The following is a 20,306-nucleotide window of genomic DNA, read 5'->3' as shown; positions in this document are numbered from 1 at the left end:
AAAACAAAATGCAAAAAAAACTACTCAATGCAAAAATAAAAAATTAACCATTTACAGAGCTGTAACTTACAAATCCTTGAAAGTGGGCCTTTCTCCTCAATATCATAAGCAAAAGGGGGAAGAGTGATTTGTAAACAAAGGGCCAAAATTAACAAAACTATGTCTATATATCTTGTTCGTAAGTATATTACAAACAGAAATAAACACTAGGATCATTTACCGAATGCCCATTACGTGGACATTTAACATAGTTATTAAATAAACGAGTATTAATTTTGTTCATAAAAAACTAGAATAAAAAATTCAGTAATTAATAGAATATTTCTTTATTTTATTTATTTAATAAATAGCAGGACACTTTGGGGGAAAAATTTGTTCTCCTTTAACTCCTTACAGTCCTATCCATGCCAATTTTTTTTAATAATTTTAATGAACATTTACAGAGATTTTGGATTTCCATTCATTCATTGCTGCACTTCTCTCCCTGCCCAGCCCTCCCCCCTCCATGCCAATTTTTACATAAATGTACAGTACTATATCTCATTCAACCATTTTTAAAGACCACTTGTAAAACTAAGGACTCTGAGCCAAAACAGAAGATAGCAACTTCTAATTGAAAAAAACAGTGTATTATGAAATTGTTTTTATCCCTGAAATCATAGATTACTCTCTTCAACAGAAACAAAAACAGCTAGAAAATAATGCTAACCATTCCAACAAATTCATTTACTCATGGTGATAATTATCTTAGTGGAGTATCAGGGAAAGCAGGTTGGTCCTGTTAGTACCAGCATACACTCCTGTCACACCCACATGCCCTGTCCCTCCATTCTCTATAATAGGGTGGAGTAAGCATCCCAAGAAGAACCACAATCCTAGAGCTTGCCCATCCCCCCAGTTTTACACAATCCCACTGAATCTTATTAAAAGGTATGGAACTCTGGTATCAGGGCCAGGAATTCTATTTCACAGCCTTCTCTGTGCATAAAGCATACACAAAGAGAGCTTCCCCATTCTCAGAATTTGCTGCTGGCACCTTCACCTTGCTGTATCTAACACCTGCAATGCACATCCAGCACAAAGGCCAGACAGCACACAGTGCAAATTTTGATTTATCAACTGAACTCTGGCAGGCAAATGAGAAGATGTCATCTCATTTACTAAAGGCAGTTCTCAACTGGTCATAAACTAACTGGGAAAGTTCTTTCTTGTAACCATGCTTTATGGTCATTTCACAATTAGGAATTTAAAGATGCATGCAACAACAGAAGATGCAATTCTCATATAAATGTCATAGTAATGAAAAGGAAAATTTCATTAAAGTCTGTCTTATGTTAGAGTTCTCGTCCACATTAATATGGGTAATAAAGAAATAGGATAAATTCAAATAAATTTAGTCAAGTAATGAAACTTCCTTGAGAAACAAAAGAACTTTAAGTTGCTTCTTAAGTCTTTAGCTTGAGTCACTGCACTGATAGGGTAGAATAATACTAAATGTTACTCTTATCATTAAGAAAAAAATGTTATCTAAAAGGGGTACATGAGGAAACAACTTAATGACACTGACTTATTTTTCAAATCTCAGGTTGTACACAATTAGATAAATTTTCTCCAGTACTATACCTAAAATTTGAAAACCAAAATGCCATAAACATATTATATTCTCTCTAAAGAACACAAACTTACTGCTGTCAAAGTCAATTCCGAACAACTCATACTGACCCACTAACTGTAAATATATTAACATTTCTTTAATAACATCTAAACCAGTAAGTAAAAAAAAAAAAAAGGAATAAAGATCTCACCACAGTAAATAAAAAAGAAAAAAAATCTCAAATATACTGATTTAAATTTGGAATAAGGTCCTTCACAAGGAAAACAGGGAGATGGGGAGAAATACATGCTACAGAAATCAGCTTTTAATTGCCACTGGAATTGTCCCAAGCCAAATAAAGTTTTGCATAGCTAATATTATAATTATTACTTTAAAATGCAAGGTTTAACTTAAAGTAATCATTACTTATGAGAAAGTAAGTTTTAAGAGTGCACCTAAGTTTAAAGATCATGAAAATATTGAAAAATTTTAAATGACAGTTTATTCCAAAAAAAATTTTGTCTTCAAATAAATTACTGTGAAAATAGGATAGCCAGATTCCAAGTATGTGACCTTTTAAACTCTTTTAGTATCTCACTGAAAAGCACTGAAATAAAATACCTTCATTAAATGCTCTCAAATAAAAATACATTTTTATGTGCAGTGAATTTAGAAATTTCAATTAATAGACTGGAGAGTTAAAATATCACTTCCAGTAACTGTTATGTGCTAAAGTTAAAGAGAACTTATTGCATATTAAATGGCAAAATGTGAACGCATCTACTCTCTCATCTCAGCACTTCATCAACTTTCCCATTACAATTAACAATATAATTCAAGTCTTACCAGACCAGTAACATCAGAGTTTATTTTTAACTCCTGACTCCTTCATAAACATCCCCTTTCAAACCATTCCAAAATCCTGACAGTTCTTCATTCACATTGTCTCATAAATATGTTCCATTCTGACATTTTACGTTAGTTCCAAATCATTCATATGGTGCCCAAAGATCTCCCTGAAAGGGCTCTAAGGTGTCTTCTGTATTCTAATCCATCAACTCTGCTACCCAAGTCATCTTTTAGATCTTGCTTCAACCAACAACTAACTCTCAATCATCTCTTGAATCTCAACCCTTACAGGTCCCCGTGCTAGCCTTCCCCTATTTCTCAAACTCCAACCCTTGTTGCTTTCCACTGTAATACCCTTTAATTCAAATTTGCCAACTTGCTTCCTGTCGCCCATACAAAAATCACTATCTGTGCCTCCATCCATTCCTTCCACCTAGTTACTGCCTCCTTTAATACCTGTCTTTAAAAACCACTACAGGATGTCTTCCCTCTCCAATCCTCAGCCTCTCCCTTTAACTCTTTGTCCCTCAGAACAAAGGCTTCAGTTACTATTTTATCATCTTGAAGTCATCACGCTATTGTTTTCCTATTTTATCCTATAAGCTCTTGAGACTAAGGATCATAACGTCCTATGTATCTCTAGAACAGAGGTTCCTCAGAACACTAGCATTCAAATACATGTTTAATTCTCGTTCTTCTTAAATGTTCTTAAAGTTGAGGTTATGAAAAAACACAATTAGCCATCAATTCCAATGTTTAAGCATTGACTTGATTTATCTGGTAACAGAAAATCAAGTATATTATTCTACACTTTCTAAGAGCTACTTTAACCTCAGTTAACACAGACTATGAAGAACTAAGAAATTGTTTTCAAAGAAAATATCAGAAACAATAAGAAAAGCCCAAAATTTAGCTAATCTATTCTGTTCTCTGAAATGGATTTAATGAATAAATTACCTAAAATTAATCTCAAGTGATTTTTAAACTATATTACTGTGATGTAAAACATACAAACACTCCAGTATTACAAGAGGCTCTTAGAAAGATCTTAGAATAAGAGCTATTATAACATTTGCTTCATCATAGCTGAAAAGTACCCCAGAACTTTAAAATATTCCTTTAAAATGACTCCTGAAGAGCTTAGAAAGCTGGTCTTTCTCTGAAAGATGCATAATCCACTTCCCACTTCTCTATTAGCCAGTCATCAGATTCTCCTATCAGTTAGGCAGGTGGGGACGGGAAGTGGAAAGAGAATTAACTTTCAAAAATAATTTCCGATTCAGCTTTTATGCCTATCCTGCCTAAGGCAAGTTCCAAAAGTCAACATGATTTGAAATCTCAAATTTAAAGTGATCATTTTATGTAGCTTGAGGATATAGTCAATTTCACATATCAACATATACTTTCATTATCTTTGTTCTTCAGTTTCAGCTTTTGCAAGAACAAAATAATGTCTTTTTCCCTCTTTATGCTCGTTCTGTTCAGGAATAAGAACACTGTGCGTGTATTTCTGTCAAATTCTAAAATGTTTAAATACGTTGTCTTTAAACACCAAATCATAATATTAAAAAACATTTCCAGAGACAGAATGGAGCAGTTGACAGTATACTAATCACTTCAGAGACATTTACTTTTCAACACCAGTTCAAAGAATATACATACAATCTGGCAACAACTCACAGCACGGCCCAAATATCACCATTATACCCAGCACCAGAGTATTCAGCAAAGCTAAGAAAAGACGACTAAATCTACTTTCTTTTACCTAAACCTACTATTACCTACATATGACCGAAAACCATTCTAAGAGCATCTTAAATACATATGACCGAAAACCATTCTAAGAGCATCTTAAATAGTCCTAAAAAGGGACTCTCTCTACAACATTGAACAAGTAACGATTGCAATTCAATTTTGGGGAAACTGAACTTAGATGTAAGGACTCCATGGCAATGAGTGGTAATGTTCCTTACTATTTGGCAAAAGGCATTACAAATCTCAATCAAAACTTGGACCTACTTTCTAGATGCCTTCTGATTAGACATAAATAGTACAGTGGTAAATGGGGAATGTGTCAAAACTGAAAGAAGGCCCACACACACATTCAGTGTCTCCTCCAATTTAAGACAATGCCTGCAGAGACTCCTGCTGCTGGAGCTCTGTGGGCTTCCCCAGGCCCCTCCCAAAGGAGGAACCCACGCTCACCTCCAAACGTGCCTGCTGGTCACCGCGCAAGTTCACCCCGGGGTGAGGAACAAATACTTTGTACAGAAGCAAAAAAGAAACGTTTGGAGGTCGTGGCATTTGGTGTCTCTATTAAATTATGCAAAACCACGATAGCCCGAGAGCTGAGCCAACCGAAAATACAGCGAACAAGAGACGCACCCCGGCCAACGTGCACAATGGCTTAGGAATCAAGTCTTGCCCTTCTGCATCTCTCTGCCAAAAGGAGGGTCGAGAACACACTCCCATCACTATTTCGAGGTGCAAACAGTCAAGCACTCGATGAAGAAGAGCGTCGAGCACCAGGAAAGCAGGAGAAAGGGTTTCAACACCAACTGATTGAAAAGAAAAGCAGACCCTGTCAAGTCAAGGTTAATGAGACGGGGGAGGGGTTTGGGAGAACAGAGGGAGCTGCCTCATCCTTGACTGAAGCCTGCTTTGCCCTTTTCCATACCCCGGGCTGTGCGGGCTAGCGGGAGGGCTCCTAGCTCGAAATCCTGGCCTTGCACGGTTTCTGATGGACAGGCTGAGGTGGGGAAGGGGTGTAGAATGAAATCAATACTCACTGCTAACTTTCATGCTGCCAAAAGCTGAAGGCTGCTGCACCGGCTTGCAGCTCTCCGCAAAGGAGGTGGTTCTGGGCCGCCCTGACATGATCACTCTCTTCCCGAATCACCTTTGCCTTCCTCGTCTTCCTTTTGTTTTATGTTGGGAGTGTCAGGTGAAAGAGAAATGCAGCATTAAGTTCCCCACAAGAAAAAAAAAAATACTTCGTCCTCTTGGTTTTTTCACTCCTTTTGTAGAACTATTTCTTAAAAAATTTAAAAAAAAAACCACCCAAAACGATCGATGTCTTTCTCCTTCAAGACAGATCAGTATGGATATTTAACACATAGATGATCGGGGTTTGGGGGGGAAAAAAATACAATTCTTTCCCCCTCCCTTTCAGGGAGGAGGTGGAGGGGGGGAAAGGAAAATCCTTAAAAATATATATATATTTATCACTTGAAACGGAGGCAAATACTTGATTTCAAATAAGTACTTTGAATATGATAGTCTCCTCGGGGATTTTTTTTCCGAGTCAATGAAGAAGGGAAGCGGCGGAAGGATCACGAGTCTCACGCTTGCCGAGAAGGGGGGATGGGAAGGAGGGAGGGAGAGGGAGGGGTGGCTCGGAGATGCGACGGGAAACGCTGCGGCTCCGGCGGCGGCGGGATCCGGCGGGCTGACGACGGGGCCCGGCCAAGTCGAGGGCGGCGGAGTCGCGAGTCGGTCAGACGCGGGCGGTGGCGACGGCTCCTCTCCTCATTGCGCCAGGAGCAGCTGCAGGCAGCGGCTGGATCCAGCGGCCATGGCGGCGGCAGCGGCGGAGGCAGCTCCCTTCAGACCCCAGGCAGCGGCTCCTCGACTGCTGCCCATACGCTGGGGACATGGGAACCCGGCAACCGCTTCCGTCCCTCGGGGCCCCCTCCCCCGTCCACGGCACCAACGCGGCCGCCCTCCGGCCCCTCGCTTCTCCTCCGTGCCCGCTCAGGAAGTGTCCACGCTGTGCCCCCAGCCCGGAGTACTGTCAGCGGCTGCGGGGCCGGCTCCTCCTCGCTTCCTTCCTTCCTTTGTCACTCGGCCCGGGCGGCGGCGGAGGCAGCACAAGCCCGCATTCGCCCGGGTCGGGGGCTGTTCTGTGTGAGGAGAACCGTCTGCGCAGCCGCCTAGCTCTTCCCCACTCCCCCTCCCCCCTCCTACTCGTCCTCCGCCTCCTTCCTCCCCCACCCAGCCTTACACCGCCCAGCGCCCCGCCGCCCGCGTAACAGGCGTCTGGGAATTGCCGGCCGAGCCCGGCGTCTCCCTCTTCGGCTGAGCAGCCGAAGCCCGTGCGGGGCCAATCACGGACGTCGTTTGTTTGCTGCTCCTACCGGAAAAAGCCGATCGACCTGAAGAGCCAATTGGAGGCTGTCGCTGGAAATCCACGCCCATGGGGCGGAAAGGGCCGAAGATAGCCGAACGTGTCGAAGGTGGTTTGGCCTTGTTCTGTGGCTGGCTGAAGAAGAAATTTGACAATGGCAACAGTAGCCAATCAGCGTCGCCGGCTCTCACGGAAAGGCATGAAGAGTTAAGAACAGTGAAACCCAGAGTTCCTGGTGTAACAGTACTGGGCACCGAGGCCGCTTTGTAATTGGCTGAAAAACTCCGCTGGGAGGGCACCTTACTCGGTGATTGGAGACGAGAAGGGGGCTTCCGAGGCCACTCTAACCAATCAGAACTTATATTCTCTTGCCGAGGTGGGGAAACGAAGAAAGCTAAAAAGAGGACGTCTATAAAGCACCTTCTTATTGGTTTGAAGCTTTAGAACTAGAATGGGAGCAAAAGGGAAAGGGAGGGAGACTAAAACCCGTTGTACAACCAATGGGTGCTTACTGCCAGCCTATCGCAAGACCTGGCAGTAGTGTGATTGGCCTTTAGTGTACGGCGGCAGTCCCTGGAGCTAAGAGCCGAACTGTGGGCTTAGCAGATGGTCTTGCAGACTCGTTTGTGGCTACTTACAACCCATGTGAAAGCCGCAGATAGGGAACGTGGGACCTCTGTGCATCCGCTCCGCGCACCCTGTCCGAAACTGTGGTCAGAGGGGCTGAAGTCTTGTAGCGCTTCAGCGAGGGAAGGGCAGGGCGGGGGCTCTCACCCCACCCACAAGAGGCTTTTGTCGAGGTGCAGCTCATTTTGCGCGCCCAAGGCACCCCTCCAGCCCGAGATTGCGCATCTCGCGTAGCGGCGTCTTTCTCAGAAAGATTGCTTGTGCGGCAGGGTCCTCTTTAACGGGTGCCAATTCTCAAATTAAAGTGGAAACAAAGCTTCTGTAAAAGCAGTTTCTCTGGGCAGCTGAGCCCCGCCCAGCCGCGGGACCATTGGTAGCATGAGGCAGACAGCGCCTGGTGCGCACTGGCCAAGCTGGGCCTTCTGGAAACGCCCCTAAGGAATGAGCTCATTGTGGATGCGCGCGCTCCTTGGATTCTACTGCCCAGGCTGAAAGCAGGTGAGGGGAAATGCTGTCAGTCCTGAAGCCTCTGAAAAAACGGAGTCGGATAACCCTTAGTGTAGTAGCTTTGGAGCCTATGGATCAAGGATGTTCTTTAAAAAAAAAAAAAAAAAAAAAAAAGAGCATTACTTGAGTAGGTTTCACACGTAGTTAAGCATTCATTGTTTTACTAGAGAACCAGTTCTTTTCATATATGTCAGAGGACAGTGAGGTGTGGCTACGTAAGGATAGCCAGGAAAGCAGAATGCCTTATGATCCACTGATGCCTGTAATTTCCCTGGTACACAGCCATCCCTTTCTGATAAGTTACTGTGATCAGAAAGCACATGGAGAAGTACTCCTTATTTCGTCTCATTGCCTAGTTTTTGCTTTGAAAAACTTAGACTGTGACAGAGCAAAGTAAGCTTTAATGGAAGACAGCAAAAGTCTAGATGGTTTGCAGACTATATGAAATGGACATGTAAAGCTAATGAGTGAAGAAACCTGCCCTGGTGTAAGATGCGGGGAATAATGGAGAATATGGCGCGGATACTTGGAATATCTATGCGGGCACTAAAAGGGACAGCTGCGCTCAACTCAACCAGATTGTTGCCCTCAGGAATGTGAGTTCAGTGTTTTGAGGTATTCCGTGTTGTTGCTTCCCTAAAATGAATACAAAAGCTGCCTTTTTATATGAAATTTGACAACCAGTACTTAAAACATTTCTGGCTAAACTACATAGGGTAGACTTGACCAACAGTTAATATCCTGTATTTTTATATTTCTCCTTTTTGCCCTTGAATCAGAACCAACCCATAACTGACCTGCCATTGGGTTTCAGGAGCTGTAAATCACTCCTGAGATTGCCCAGTTTGTGGATTTGAACTGCTGGAGAGGGCTGTATTGGCAACTCAGCTCCCTTCTTTTGAGGGAAAATGAAATCACTATATGTAATGGCACAAACAGTGTTAAAAAGAGCACATGGCAACCTTGTTACAGGCACCTGAGACCTGAGATTATTCTTGCCAAGTCTGATCAAGAATGAGAAGAGGCTACTTGTCTTTCCAGTAGATTGAATATAAGAGAGGTTCTCAAGGGGAGCTCTGGTGGCCTAGTGGCAAAAAGCTGCAACTACAATCCCAGAGGTGCACGGTTTGAATCCACCAGATGCTCTGCCGGGGAAGGAGGGGCAATCTCCCCCTGTACCAGTCGGATCTGATTTGACGGTACACGCACACAAAAATAATAAAAAAATTTTAAAAAGGTTCTCAAAAGATAATTGGAGCAGGCCACAGAAAGAATTTTATCAATGCAAGTCTCTGTCCTCACTATTGTGTGTTGGGGATCATTGAGTGGGAATCAACCTTTAGCTGACCCACCAGAGATTTTCAGAGGCAGAAAATCATGATAGATGAGATTGCCCATCTTTCTCCAGTGGGGCAGATGGTGGATTTGAGCCACCTACCTTTGCATTGGCACCCACAGACCTCTGCTCTAATGCTCAGGACCTGTAAGGCTCTAGCTGCCCCCACCAATCCCTGCAGGCTTCTGGCATAACCCACACTGAGAAGAATGGGAATCCCAGACACTTAATTATGCTCATATAGAATCTATAACTAGAATAAGAAGCTTTTGTGTGAACAGAGCAAGGTAAACATAGTTTAAGATCAGGAAGGGTATGTTTGAGGGGTGTATCCTTTCTCCATACTTATTCAGTCTGTTTGCTGAACAAATAATTCATAAAGCTGGACTCTGTGAAGAGTAGTCTGAGTCAGGATTGGATGAAGACTCATCAACAACTTGCATTAAGCAGATAACACAACTTTCCTTCCTGAAAGTAAGGAAAATATGAAAGGTTTGCTGCAGAAGATCAAGGACTACAGCCTTTGGTATGGAGTACATCTTAACAAAAAGATGACAAAGATCCTCACCACAGGGCCAACAGTCAACATTATTATAGATGGAGAAAATATTGAAAATGTTAATGGTTTCACCTCCTTGGATCAACAGGAAATCAGGAGCTATATTACATTGGACAAGTCAGGGACCTTTCCAAAATACTGAAGAGCAATGATGTCAGTTTAAATACTAAGGTGCTCCTGACCACTAAAGTAGTCTTCCCATTCACCTGCTGTACATCAGAGAGCTGGAAAATGAATAAGGATGACAGAAGAAGAATTGATGCCTTTGAGTTGTGGTGCTGGAAAAGAGTACTGAATATCTCCTGGACGGCCAAAAGAACAGATATGTCCTGGAGAGGGTATGACCAGAGTGTTCCTTGGAGGCAAGGATGATGAAGCTTGGCTTGGAGAGGGACATCATGCTTGGAAAGATGGAGGGTCAGTGAAGGAGAAGATCTTCAAAGAGATAGATTGAAATTGTAACTTCAACAATGGGCTCTAGAGTCTCAGAGATGATGAGGCTGGCACAGGACAGGACAAGTTTCAAGTTAACAAGTTTTATTATTAATGATAATAAAGCTTTATACATGTGGCACTTGTCACAATTTTCCTGGAACTGGCTCATTTAAATGGGTTTTGGACATGAAGTACATGTGTATTCAGTCTTTCAAGATTAATTCTATCAGAGAGGGTCCTGGGCCAGTTTTGTTATGTGCCATTAAGTCACCTGCAATCATACCTAGTGATCCCAGATATCCCCAATAGCTCTGAACCCTGCCCTATCTTGTGCCACTCTCGCTGTCTCTGGCACAACTGCCCCCATTGCCATAGTCACTATGTCAATCCTTCTTATCAGGGTCTTAATCTCCTGCATTGTCCCTCCACCCTGCCAAGCATGATGACCTTCTCCAAGGACTGGTCTCTCCTGGCAGCATGTTCAAAGTATGTGAGTTGGAGCTTCACAATCTCTGGTTTCACCTTCCCCAGGATCACAACCCACAGGCATCAACTCTTTTATCATCCTTATTCCTTGTCCACCTTGGTATCTATACTGACATCATTGCTCCTTAGCACTCTAAAGAGGTACTTGGCAGCAGATTTTCCCAAAGCAATTCCTCTTTTGATTTCCTGGCTACTGGTGCCAAGAGTGTTAATTGTGGGTCTAAGCAAGATGAAATTGTTGACAACCTCAATTTTTTTACCATCTATCATCCTGCTGCCAATTGGCCCAATGGTGAGAATCTTTATTTTCTTGATGTTAAGCCGCAATTCATCTTGAATACTGCAATGAATACCACTTTGTGGTTTGGTGAGCACTGCTAGTACCTGTGGGTTCTTCTTGGGAGAAAGATGGGTCTTCTTCCATTCTAATATACAGCCTTAGAGGGTTGCTATGCAAATGAGCTGACTTGAGAGCAGGAAGTTTGAGGGGGTTTTTTTCTTGGTTTTTCCATGTTCTAAATACAAGCCATAGTATTTCCAGTTGCTTCCTAAGCATCTGAAACTTAGATAATAAGGAAAACCAGTTCAATGCCTTTGAATTGTAGTGTTGAAGAAGATTATTGAATATACCATGACTGCTAAAAGGGAATAAAAAAAAATCTGTCTTCACAACACATGCCTTCAGGATTGCAGCATAGCTTCTTATCACCAGGCAGACCTGAACTCCCTATAGACTGTGGTTGTGGTTAGGTGCCATGTGAGTCAAGTACATCTCATAGTAACTCTGTGAAAAACAAATCTGAAACTTGCCTGATCTTATGCCATTCTCACCACCAAATGTTGTTGTTGTTGTCTACCATTGCATTGGGACCAAACCATAGCTGACCCTCAGCGAGTTTTCAGAGGCAGTAAGTTGCACAGGAGGAGATTGCCCATCTTTCTCCCACAGAAGCTGGTGGATTTTTAACCATGTATCTTGAGAGCATCAGTGTTGTACCCTCTCTCCATACCTGTATGCTGAGCAAATTTTTCAAGAAACTAGAATCTATGAAAAAGAATGTGGCATCAGTAGCAGAGGAAGACTCATCAATAACCTGTTACGCAGATGATACAACCTTGCTTGCTGAAAGTGAAGAAGAGTTAAAGCACTTGCTGCCAAAGATCAAAGAATACAGCCTTCAATATGGATTGCATCTCAATGTCAAAAAAGCAAAAATTCTTACCCTTGCAGCAATAGGCAATATCATGATAGAGAAAAGATTGAAATTGTCAAGAATTTCCTCTTACTTGGATCCATAGCCAACATCCTTAGTACCAGCAGCTAGGAAATCAGGAGGTGTCTCTCTAAATTATTTAAGATCAGTGATGTCACATTGAGAACTAAGATGTGGCTGTTTCAGGCCATGGTCTTTCAGATAACTTGCTATGCATCTGAAAGCTGGACAATGAATAAAGATGACAGAAAAAAATAAAAGAATGGATGCCTTTGAGCTGTGATGTTGGAGAAGAGTACTGAATATCCCATGGAATACCAAAAGAACAAACAAATATGTGTTGAGAAAGTGCAGCCGGAGTGCTCTTTGGAGGCAAAGATGATAAAGCTTTATCTCACATACTTCAGGCACATTGCTAGGAGAGGCTATTCCTTGGAGAGGGACAATATACTTGGAAAGGTGGAGGGAAGGCAAAAGAGAGGAAGCCGCTCAGCCAGGTGGATTGACAGAGTGGCTGCTGCAGTGAGTGTGTCAGGAAGGGTGAAGATAGCACAGGATGGGACAGGGTTCAGATCTGTTCATAAGGTTACTGTGAGTGTACTTGACTCAAGAACATCTAACAACAGCAAGCCCCCAGGATAAGGATGGGCAGTCTATTCCCATGCTGTTCATTGCCTCTGAAAACCCCCTGGAGTGTCAGCTATGGGTTCATATGTGACATGACAACATGAAAGCACCAGAGCTCCCTAACTGATATATTTCAGCCCATTGTTACAGTCACTCCACCTCCCTGAGGATGTCATCTCTTTAGCTGACTTTCCACCTTTCCAAAGGTGAAGTCCTTTCGAAATACTCCTCCTAACAACATGCCCAAAGTATGTGAGATGAAGCTTTGCCATCACTACCTCCAAGGAGCACCCTGGTTGCGCTGCACTTTCTCTAAGTCATACTTGTTTATTCTCTTGGAAGTTCATGAGATAGTCAATATTCTTCTCCAACACCACTGCTCAAAGGCATCCATTCTTCTATACTCTTTACTCATTGTCTGACTTTCAGATGATTAGCAAGTTATTGAAAAACTTGAACAGGTGCACCTTCATCTTTAACATCATTGCTCCTTAGAACTTTGGAGAAGTCCTTGTTGACAAATTTTCCCAATGCCACATGTCTTTTGTATTTCTCAACTGCTGGTACTAAGAGTGTTGATTGTGGATCCAAGCACACAAGTGTTGAAGACTTTGATTCATAGGGTCGCTATAAGTCACCTACGACTCACTTAACAACAATAACATCAACAAAGAGAGAGATCAGCTGGCCAGTGGACAGAAAGCAATGCTACCAAGCCAAAGATGAGTGACTTTTAATCCGCGGCCCTCAGGCCTGTTTTTCATTGTTTTTGTTCAAACATTCTTCTAGGTATAGCCCTGGTGTATCCACTTGTTACAGAGATAACTTGTGGTTGCTGTGAAGCTGAACACTGTGACACTGATGTTTCAAATGCATAATGGTTACCCCTGACGGGCAGTGTTAGGTGGAGCTCCCTGATTAAAACAAGCTTGGAAGCAGGAGTGGCATCCACTTTTGTAATAGCTTGCCTCTGGAAACCATATGAACCTGGAGAGAGGATGAAAGTCACACAAGTGTTGAGGACTTTGGTTCATAGGGTTGCTGAGTCACCTAGGACTCAAGGGCATTAAACAACAACATCATGATGTTACCTTTTGGCCCAGTTGTAACGATTTTTGTTTTCTTGATATTGAGATGTAATCCATTACAAAAGCTATAGTCCTTGGTTTTCTACATCAAGCATTTTAAGTTCTCTTCACTTTCAAAAAGCAGTATCATCTCCATGACACAAGTTGTTGAGGAGTCTTTCTCAAATCCTGATGCCACATTCTTTATAAAATTCAGCTTCGGGGGTAGAGCTCAGATTTGCTTAGCTACAGATTGAACAAATATGAAGAAAGGGCATGGCCCTGACACACACCTTCTTGATTTTAAACATACAGTAAGTATTCTCTTGCTCTGTTCTTTCATAGAATGGTCAGTAGTTTGAATTATCAACCTTTTAGTTAGCAATCCAACACTTGATTCACCCCCAGATTTCCTTAGAAATGCATTCACTCTGCTTTATAGTTGTCCTGTTGGTCTGACTCAGAGTGACTCTCCATTGTGTTTCTTTTTGTTGTTGTTGTTGTTGTTTTGGGGTTTTTTAATTAGATTTTTTTTGTTTTAATAATTTTATTGTGTGTGTGTGTGTGTGTGTGTGTGTGTGTGGTTGTACCGTCAAATCAGATCTGATTGGTACAGGAGGAGATTGTCCCTCCTTCCCTGGCAGAGCATCTGGTGGGTTCGAACCATGCACCTCTGGGATTGTAGTTGCAGTTCCTTGCCACGAGGCCACCAGAGCTCCCTGTTTTAATAATTTTAATGAACATTTAGAGATTTTGGATTTCCATTCATTCATTCATTGCTGCACTTCTCTCCCCGCCTAGCCCTCCCCCCTCCCCCACCTCCCCACTGCCCAATTTGATCCTCTCTTTGAAAAGCAAAAGAAACACTCCCTCCCTGAGACACAATCCCCCTGCACCCCTCCCACCACTCCAGGTACACTCCACTATGCAACCTTAACTGTGGACTCTTGTGATAAGCATAATACCGAATCATATATCACTTTTAAATTATTCTCTCCCTCATCTGTTTCAGTGCAGTATACACAATTTATCCAGTTTTTCTCAGTCTTACCCCAACCCTGATGTCAGTCCCATTCTACAGCAGTGGCACCATGCAGTGTTTGTCCTTTGGTGACTGAGATATTTCACTCAGCATCATGTCCTCTAGGGTCACCCATTTTGAATAATATTGCATGAGTTCCTTGTTTTTCAGTGCAGCATAGTATTCCATTGTGTGAATATACCACAGCTTCTCTATCCATTCATTTGTTGATGGGCACCTGGGTTGTTTCTAACTCTTTGCTATTGTGAACAAAGCCTTGATAAACATGAGTGTGCATATATCCACTTGGATGTCAGTTATGGTCTCTGGGATATATTCCCAGTAGTGGAATTGCTGGGCCAAATGATATCTCTATTTGCAACTTTTTGAGAAAGTGCCATACTGCCTTCCACAGTGGTTGCACCATTTTACACTCCCACCAACAGTGAATAAGGGTTCCAGTTTCTCCACAACCTCACCAGCATTTGTTGCTAGCTGTTCTGTTAAATTTTGCTATTCTGACTGAGGTGAGATGATATTTGACTTGATATTTGAGATGATATTGATGTACACCTCTCTTAGAGCTAGGGATTTTGAACATTTCTTCATGTGCTTGTTGGCCATCTGAATGTCTTCTTTGGTGAAGTGTCTCTTTATATCCTGTGCCCATTTTTCAATTGGATTATTTACCTTTATCTTGTTGTGGTGCTCAAGTATTTTATAAATTCTAGATATAAGTCCCTTATCTGACATGTCATTCTCAAATACTTTTTCCCAGTCTGTGGCTTCCCTTTTTACCCTGTTGGAGAAGTTTTTGGATGTGCATAGGGATTTGATTCTTAGAAGGTCCCATTCATCTATTTTATCTTCTCCTGGTTGTAGCTTTTCCAGGATACTGGGAAGACTGTTTATGTTGTGGATTAGTACTACTAGAGTTCTTCCAAACTTTTCTTTAATGAAGTTTATAGTCCTTGGTTTTAGTCCTTGATTCATGACCCACCTTGAGTTGGTTTTTGTACATGGAGTGAGGTATGGATCTTGCTTGAGTCTTCTGCAGATATTTTTCCAATTTTGCCATCACAATTTGTTAAAAAGGCTGTCGTTTCCCCACTTAAGTGATTTCATCTTGTCAAAAATCAGTTGACCATATGTAGATGGGCTGATTTCTGGGTTCTCAATTCTATTCCATTGATCTTTGTGTCTGTCATTGTACCAGTACCATGCTTTTTTTGGCCACCACGGCAGTGTAGTAGGATTGGAAATCAGGGAGTGAGATGCCTCCTACCTTTTTTCTCTTTTTAAGGAGTGCTTTGCTTTTTCGGGGCTTCTTTCCATTCCAAATGAAACTGGAGATTACCTTTTCCATCTCCTTGAAGAATGGGATTGGTATTTTTATTGGGATTGCGTTGAATGTGTGAATTGCCTTTGGTAGTATTGCCATTTTCACAATATTGATCCATTGCATTTCTAAGGTTGTAAATCACAAGGCAAGGAGACTGTCTGTCCTGTGGAGCCAATAGTGGATTTGAGCCAGTGAAGATGCACAGTGGTTCCAAACAACTCACTGTGGAAGATGCCAACAGAGCTTCAGAAATGCATTAGCTACTTAAATTAATAATAAAGCAGAATTACAAAACCTACATAGACCCATAATAAAAGAAATTGACGATGTCATTAAAAAAAAAACCCAAAACCAAACACAAAACAGACTAGAAATAAAAAGCAAAGCCCTTCTCTAGTTGGCTTCACTGATGAGTTTCTACCGAACATTCAAAGAAGCGTTAGTATCAATTCTACTCAGACTGTTCCAGAATGTATAGAAAAGGAAGAAATGCTCTGACTCGTTCTATGAAGCCATTATAACCCTAATACCAAAGTCAGGCAAAGATAACACCAAAAACAAACAACAAAGAAATATTCCACATGAAAGTTGTTGTTGTTGTGTGCCATCAAGTCACCTGCGACTCATAGTGGCCCTGTATACAACAGCCCTATACTCTATCCATTGCCAATCTTTTTGTCTCTGACACACCTATCCCCATTACCCCAGTGATGGAATCAATTAATCTCATCGAAGATTTTCCACTCCTGCACTGTCCTTCCACCCTCCAAAGCATGATGTTCCTCTCCAAGGACTGTTCCCACCTTGCAACATATCCAGAGTATGTCAAACAAAGCCCAAGAATTCTTGCCTCCAACAAGCAGCCTGGCTTCAGCCTCTCCAGGATGAACTTGTTTGTTTTCTTAGAAGTCCATGGTATATTCAGTACATTTCATCAGCACAACAGCTCAAAGGCAACAACTCTCTATCATCCCTAGTCATTGTCCAGCTCTCTGATGCATAGCAAGTGATTGCAAAGACCATGGTCTGTATCAGGCACACCTTAGTCTCCAAACCAACGTCTTTGCTCTTCAGTACTTTGGAGAGGTCTCTGACAGCAGACTTTCCCGATGTAATTCATCTTTTAATTTCCTGGTTGCTGGTACCAAGAGTGTTGGTTGTAGAGCCAAGCAAACTGAAGCTGTCAACAATCTCAGTCTCTTCATTATCTATCATGATACTGCCAATCAGCCCAGTGATGAGAATCTTTGTTTTCTTGATATTGAGCTTAAATCCATATCGAATGCTGCAGTCCTTGACCTTCTGCAGCAAATGCTTCAGGTCCTTCTCAGTTTCCACAAGCAGGGTTGTGTCATGTGCATAAGGCAGATTGCTGATGAGTGCACTTCCAATCCTGATGCCACACTTGTCCTCATAGAGCCCAGCCTTCCAGATAATCTGTTCCGCATATAGATTTAAAAGATATAGAGATAGGACATATCCTTGACGCACACCCTTCCCAGTTTTGAACCATGTAGTTTTCCCTTCCTCTGTTCTGACACCTGCCTCCTGGTTCAATCAAATACAGGTTTCACACGAGCACAATCAAGTGTTCTGGGATTCCCATTCTTCTCAGAGTCAACCAGTTTGTTGTGAACCACACAGTTAAATGTCTTTGCTTAGCCAATGAAACACAGACATTCCTCTGGTACTCTCTCCTTTCAGCCAAGATCCATATGGCATTAGCTATAATATCCCTATTGCCACAGCCTCTTCTAAATCCAGCCTGCACTTCAGGCAATTCTCTGCTGATGTGCTATTCTAGTTGTTTTTGGGTAATCTTCAGCAGAATCTTGCTTGCATGTGATACCAATGATATTGTTCGATAATTTCCACACTCTGTTGGATCACCTTTCTTTTTAATGGGAACAAATACAGAACTCTTCCAGTCAGTTGGCCAGGTAGTTGTCCTCCAGATTTCTTGGCACAACTTGATGAGCACATCCAGGGCAGCATCTGCTTGTTGAAATAAGTCAATCAGTATGCCGTCGATTCCTGGGGGCTTGTTTTTTACCAATTCTTTCAGAGCAGCTTGAACTTTTTCCTTCATCACCACAAATGAAATTCTTTTGTGTTCACCAATTCCTTTTGGTACAATGACTCTGTATATTCTTTCCATCTTCTTTTAATGCTTCCTGGATCATTTAATATTCTGCCCAAGCATGCTTAAGTATTGCTACTGGAGGTTTGAATTTGTTACAAAAACAAAAAACAAGGATACCATGATAAGATAGCATTTGTAACAGGATTAAAAGGGTAGTTCAGCATTAGAATATCAAACAATGTAATTTATCAGATAAACATAGCAAAGGAAATATCCACATGGTCATCTCAATTAATATAGAAAGACATTTGATAAAATTCTCCACCTGTTCCTCAGCAAAAGAGGGAAAGGTCTCAAATCTATATGTATAAAACCAACAGCCAGTGTTATTCTCCATGGAAAGAGAGTGAAAGCATTCTCCATGACAACAAAAAGTAAAATGCCCACTATCACCACTCATTCTCAATACTTACCTAGAATTGCTAGCCAGAGCAATAAGGCAATAAAAGAAAATAAACATCATCAAAATTGGTAGGGGGAAAAGCAAAATTTTCCTTATTTGCAGATGACTAGTACATTGGTGCTGCTTTAAAGTTCAGGAAGATGAGTAGAGCAGCTGGATCTACAAAGGTGTGTTTTCTGTTTAGGTGGAGGCTTGGATGTGGTCTGTTGCTTGCAATTGGGTATTATTTGGTCCCTGGGCCTGTAGCCCTTGGGCCTGGTTTTAATTGTTTTCAGTCAAGCATTCTTCTAAGTACTTTAGCACTGGTCTGTCAATTTGCTGTACAGGGGTAACTTGTTTGCTGTGAGGTAAACACAGTGACAATGATGTGTCAAATGCAACAATGGTTGCCCACAGTGGACAGTGTTTGATGGAGCTCTCAAATTAAAACAAGCTTGGAAGCAGGAGTGGCATCCACTTCCAAAATAGTTTGCCCCTAGAAACTCTATGAACTTAGAGAACTATAATGAAAGTTAATGTGTGTTCAGGACTTTTGTTCATAGGGTGACTATGAGTTGTCTATGACTGACAGCACTTAACAACAACAACAACATAGACTACTAGTACATTGTATACTAAATACTAAGAGAAACATTTAGCTAATGTTAGATATGAACCATGGCTAACTGTTTCAATCCACATTGAAGTCTGCAGTCCTTGATCTTCTGTAGCAAATGTCTCAGGTCTTTCTCAGTTTTAACAAGTAAGGTTGTGTCCATCTGTATAACACAGTTTATTAATGAGTTTTCCTCCAATCCTAATGCCACATTCCTCCTCATAAAATCCAGCCTCCCAGATGATCTGCTCCATATATAGATTTAAAAGATTTAGAGATAGGATTCATCTTTGGTGTACATCTTTCCTGATCTTGAACCATGCAATGTTTCCTTGCTCTGTTCTGATGACTGCCTCCTGGTCTGAGTATAGGTTTCACATGAGCACAATCAAATGTTGTGGGATTCCCATTCTTCTCAAGATTAGCCACAGTTTATTGTGACCAGCACATTCAAATGCCTTGGCATAGTCAATGAAATACAGATAGATATTCCTCTGATATTCTCTGCTTTCAGTGAGAACTATCTAACACTGGCTATAATGTCCCTAGTGCCACGACCTCTTCTAAACCTAGCCTACACATCTGGTAGTTCTCTGTTAATGTACTGTTCCAGTTGTTTTTTAATAATCTTCAGCAGGATCTTCTTGCATATTATATTAATGATATTATTCAATAATTTCAACTCTGTCTAGTCACCTTTTTTTGGACTAGGATGGCCAAGTAGTTGTCCTCCAGATTTCTTGGCACAATCTGGTGAGCACCTCTAGGGCTGTATTTGTATGTTAAAATATGTCAGTTGGTATGCCATCCATTTCTGGGGCCTTGTTTTTTTTCAATTCCTTCAGAGCAAGCTGAACTTCCTCCTTCATCATCACAGGCTCTTGATCATACACTATTTCATGAAATTACTCTGTGTCAGCCAATTCTTTTTAGTATATTGACTTTCTGTACTTCTTCCATCCTCTTTTGTTGCATTCTGGGTCATTAAATATTCTGCCTACAGCATCATTATGTATTGCAACTTAAGGATTGAATTTATTCTTCAGTTCCTTCAGTTTAAGAAATGCCAAGTGAGTTTGTCCCTTTTAATTTTCCAACTCCAGCTCTTTGCACATTTCATTGTAATACTTTGCTTTATCTTGCCATGCTGACCTATGAAATCTTCTGTTCAGCTCCTTAACTTATTGATATATAACATTTGTTGTTGTTGATATGTGCTGTCAAGTTGCTTGTAACTCCTACTGACTTTCTGTACAATAGTCCTAAAACCTACTCTATCCTGTGTTGTTATGTGCCATCGAGTCGTTTCCGACTCATAGCGACCCTATGCACAACAGCTCTAAACCCTGCTCTATCCTGCGCCAACCACACCGCC

General features: G+C 41.6%; 1 protein-coding gene across 2 annotated transcripts in view; it reads right to left on the bottom strand.

Moving 5' to 3' along the window:
- The window catches only part of GSK3B (glycogen synthase kinase 3 beta), a 275,384-nt gene extending 269,063 nt beyond the window's left edge, over nt 1-6,321 (bottom strand). Inside the window, exon 1 of one of the 2 annotated variants that reach the window (XM_006884256.1) lies at nt 5,233-6,321. In XM_006884256.1, coding sequence (XP_006884318.1) covers nt 5,233-5,320 — 88 coding nt within the window. In that variant the 5' untranslated portion in view covers nt 5,321-6,321. The remainder of the gene's footprint in view (nt 1-5,232) is intronic. The other variant, XM_006884255.1, reaches the window with a different exon arrangement.
- Between the last annotated feature and the right edge of the window lie 13,985 nt (nt 6,322-20,306).

The sequence above is a fragment of the Elephantulus edwardii genome, unplaced genomic scaffold (genome assembly GCF_000299155.1).
Source record: "Elephantulus edwardii isolate Elephantulus edwardi_28Jun2011 unplaced genomic scaffold, EleEdw1.0 scaffold00032, whole genome shotgun sequence".
Taxonomy (NCBI): Eukaryota; Metazoa; Chordata; class Mammalia; order Macroscelidea; family Macroscelididae; genus Elephantulus; species Elephantulus edwardii.
This window is presented reverse-complemented; position numbering and strand designations above follow the sequence as displayed.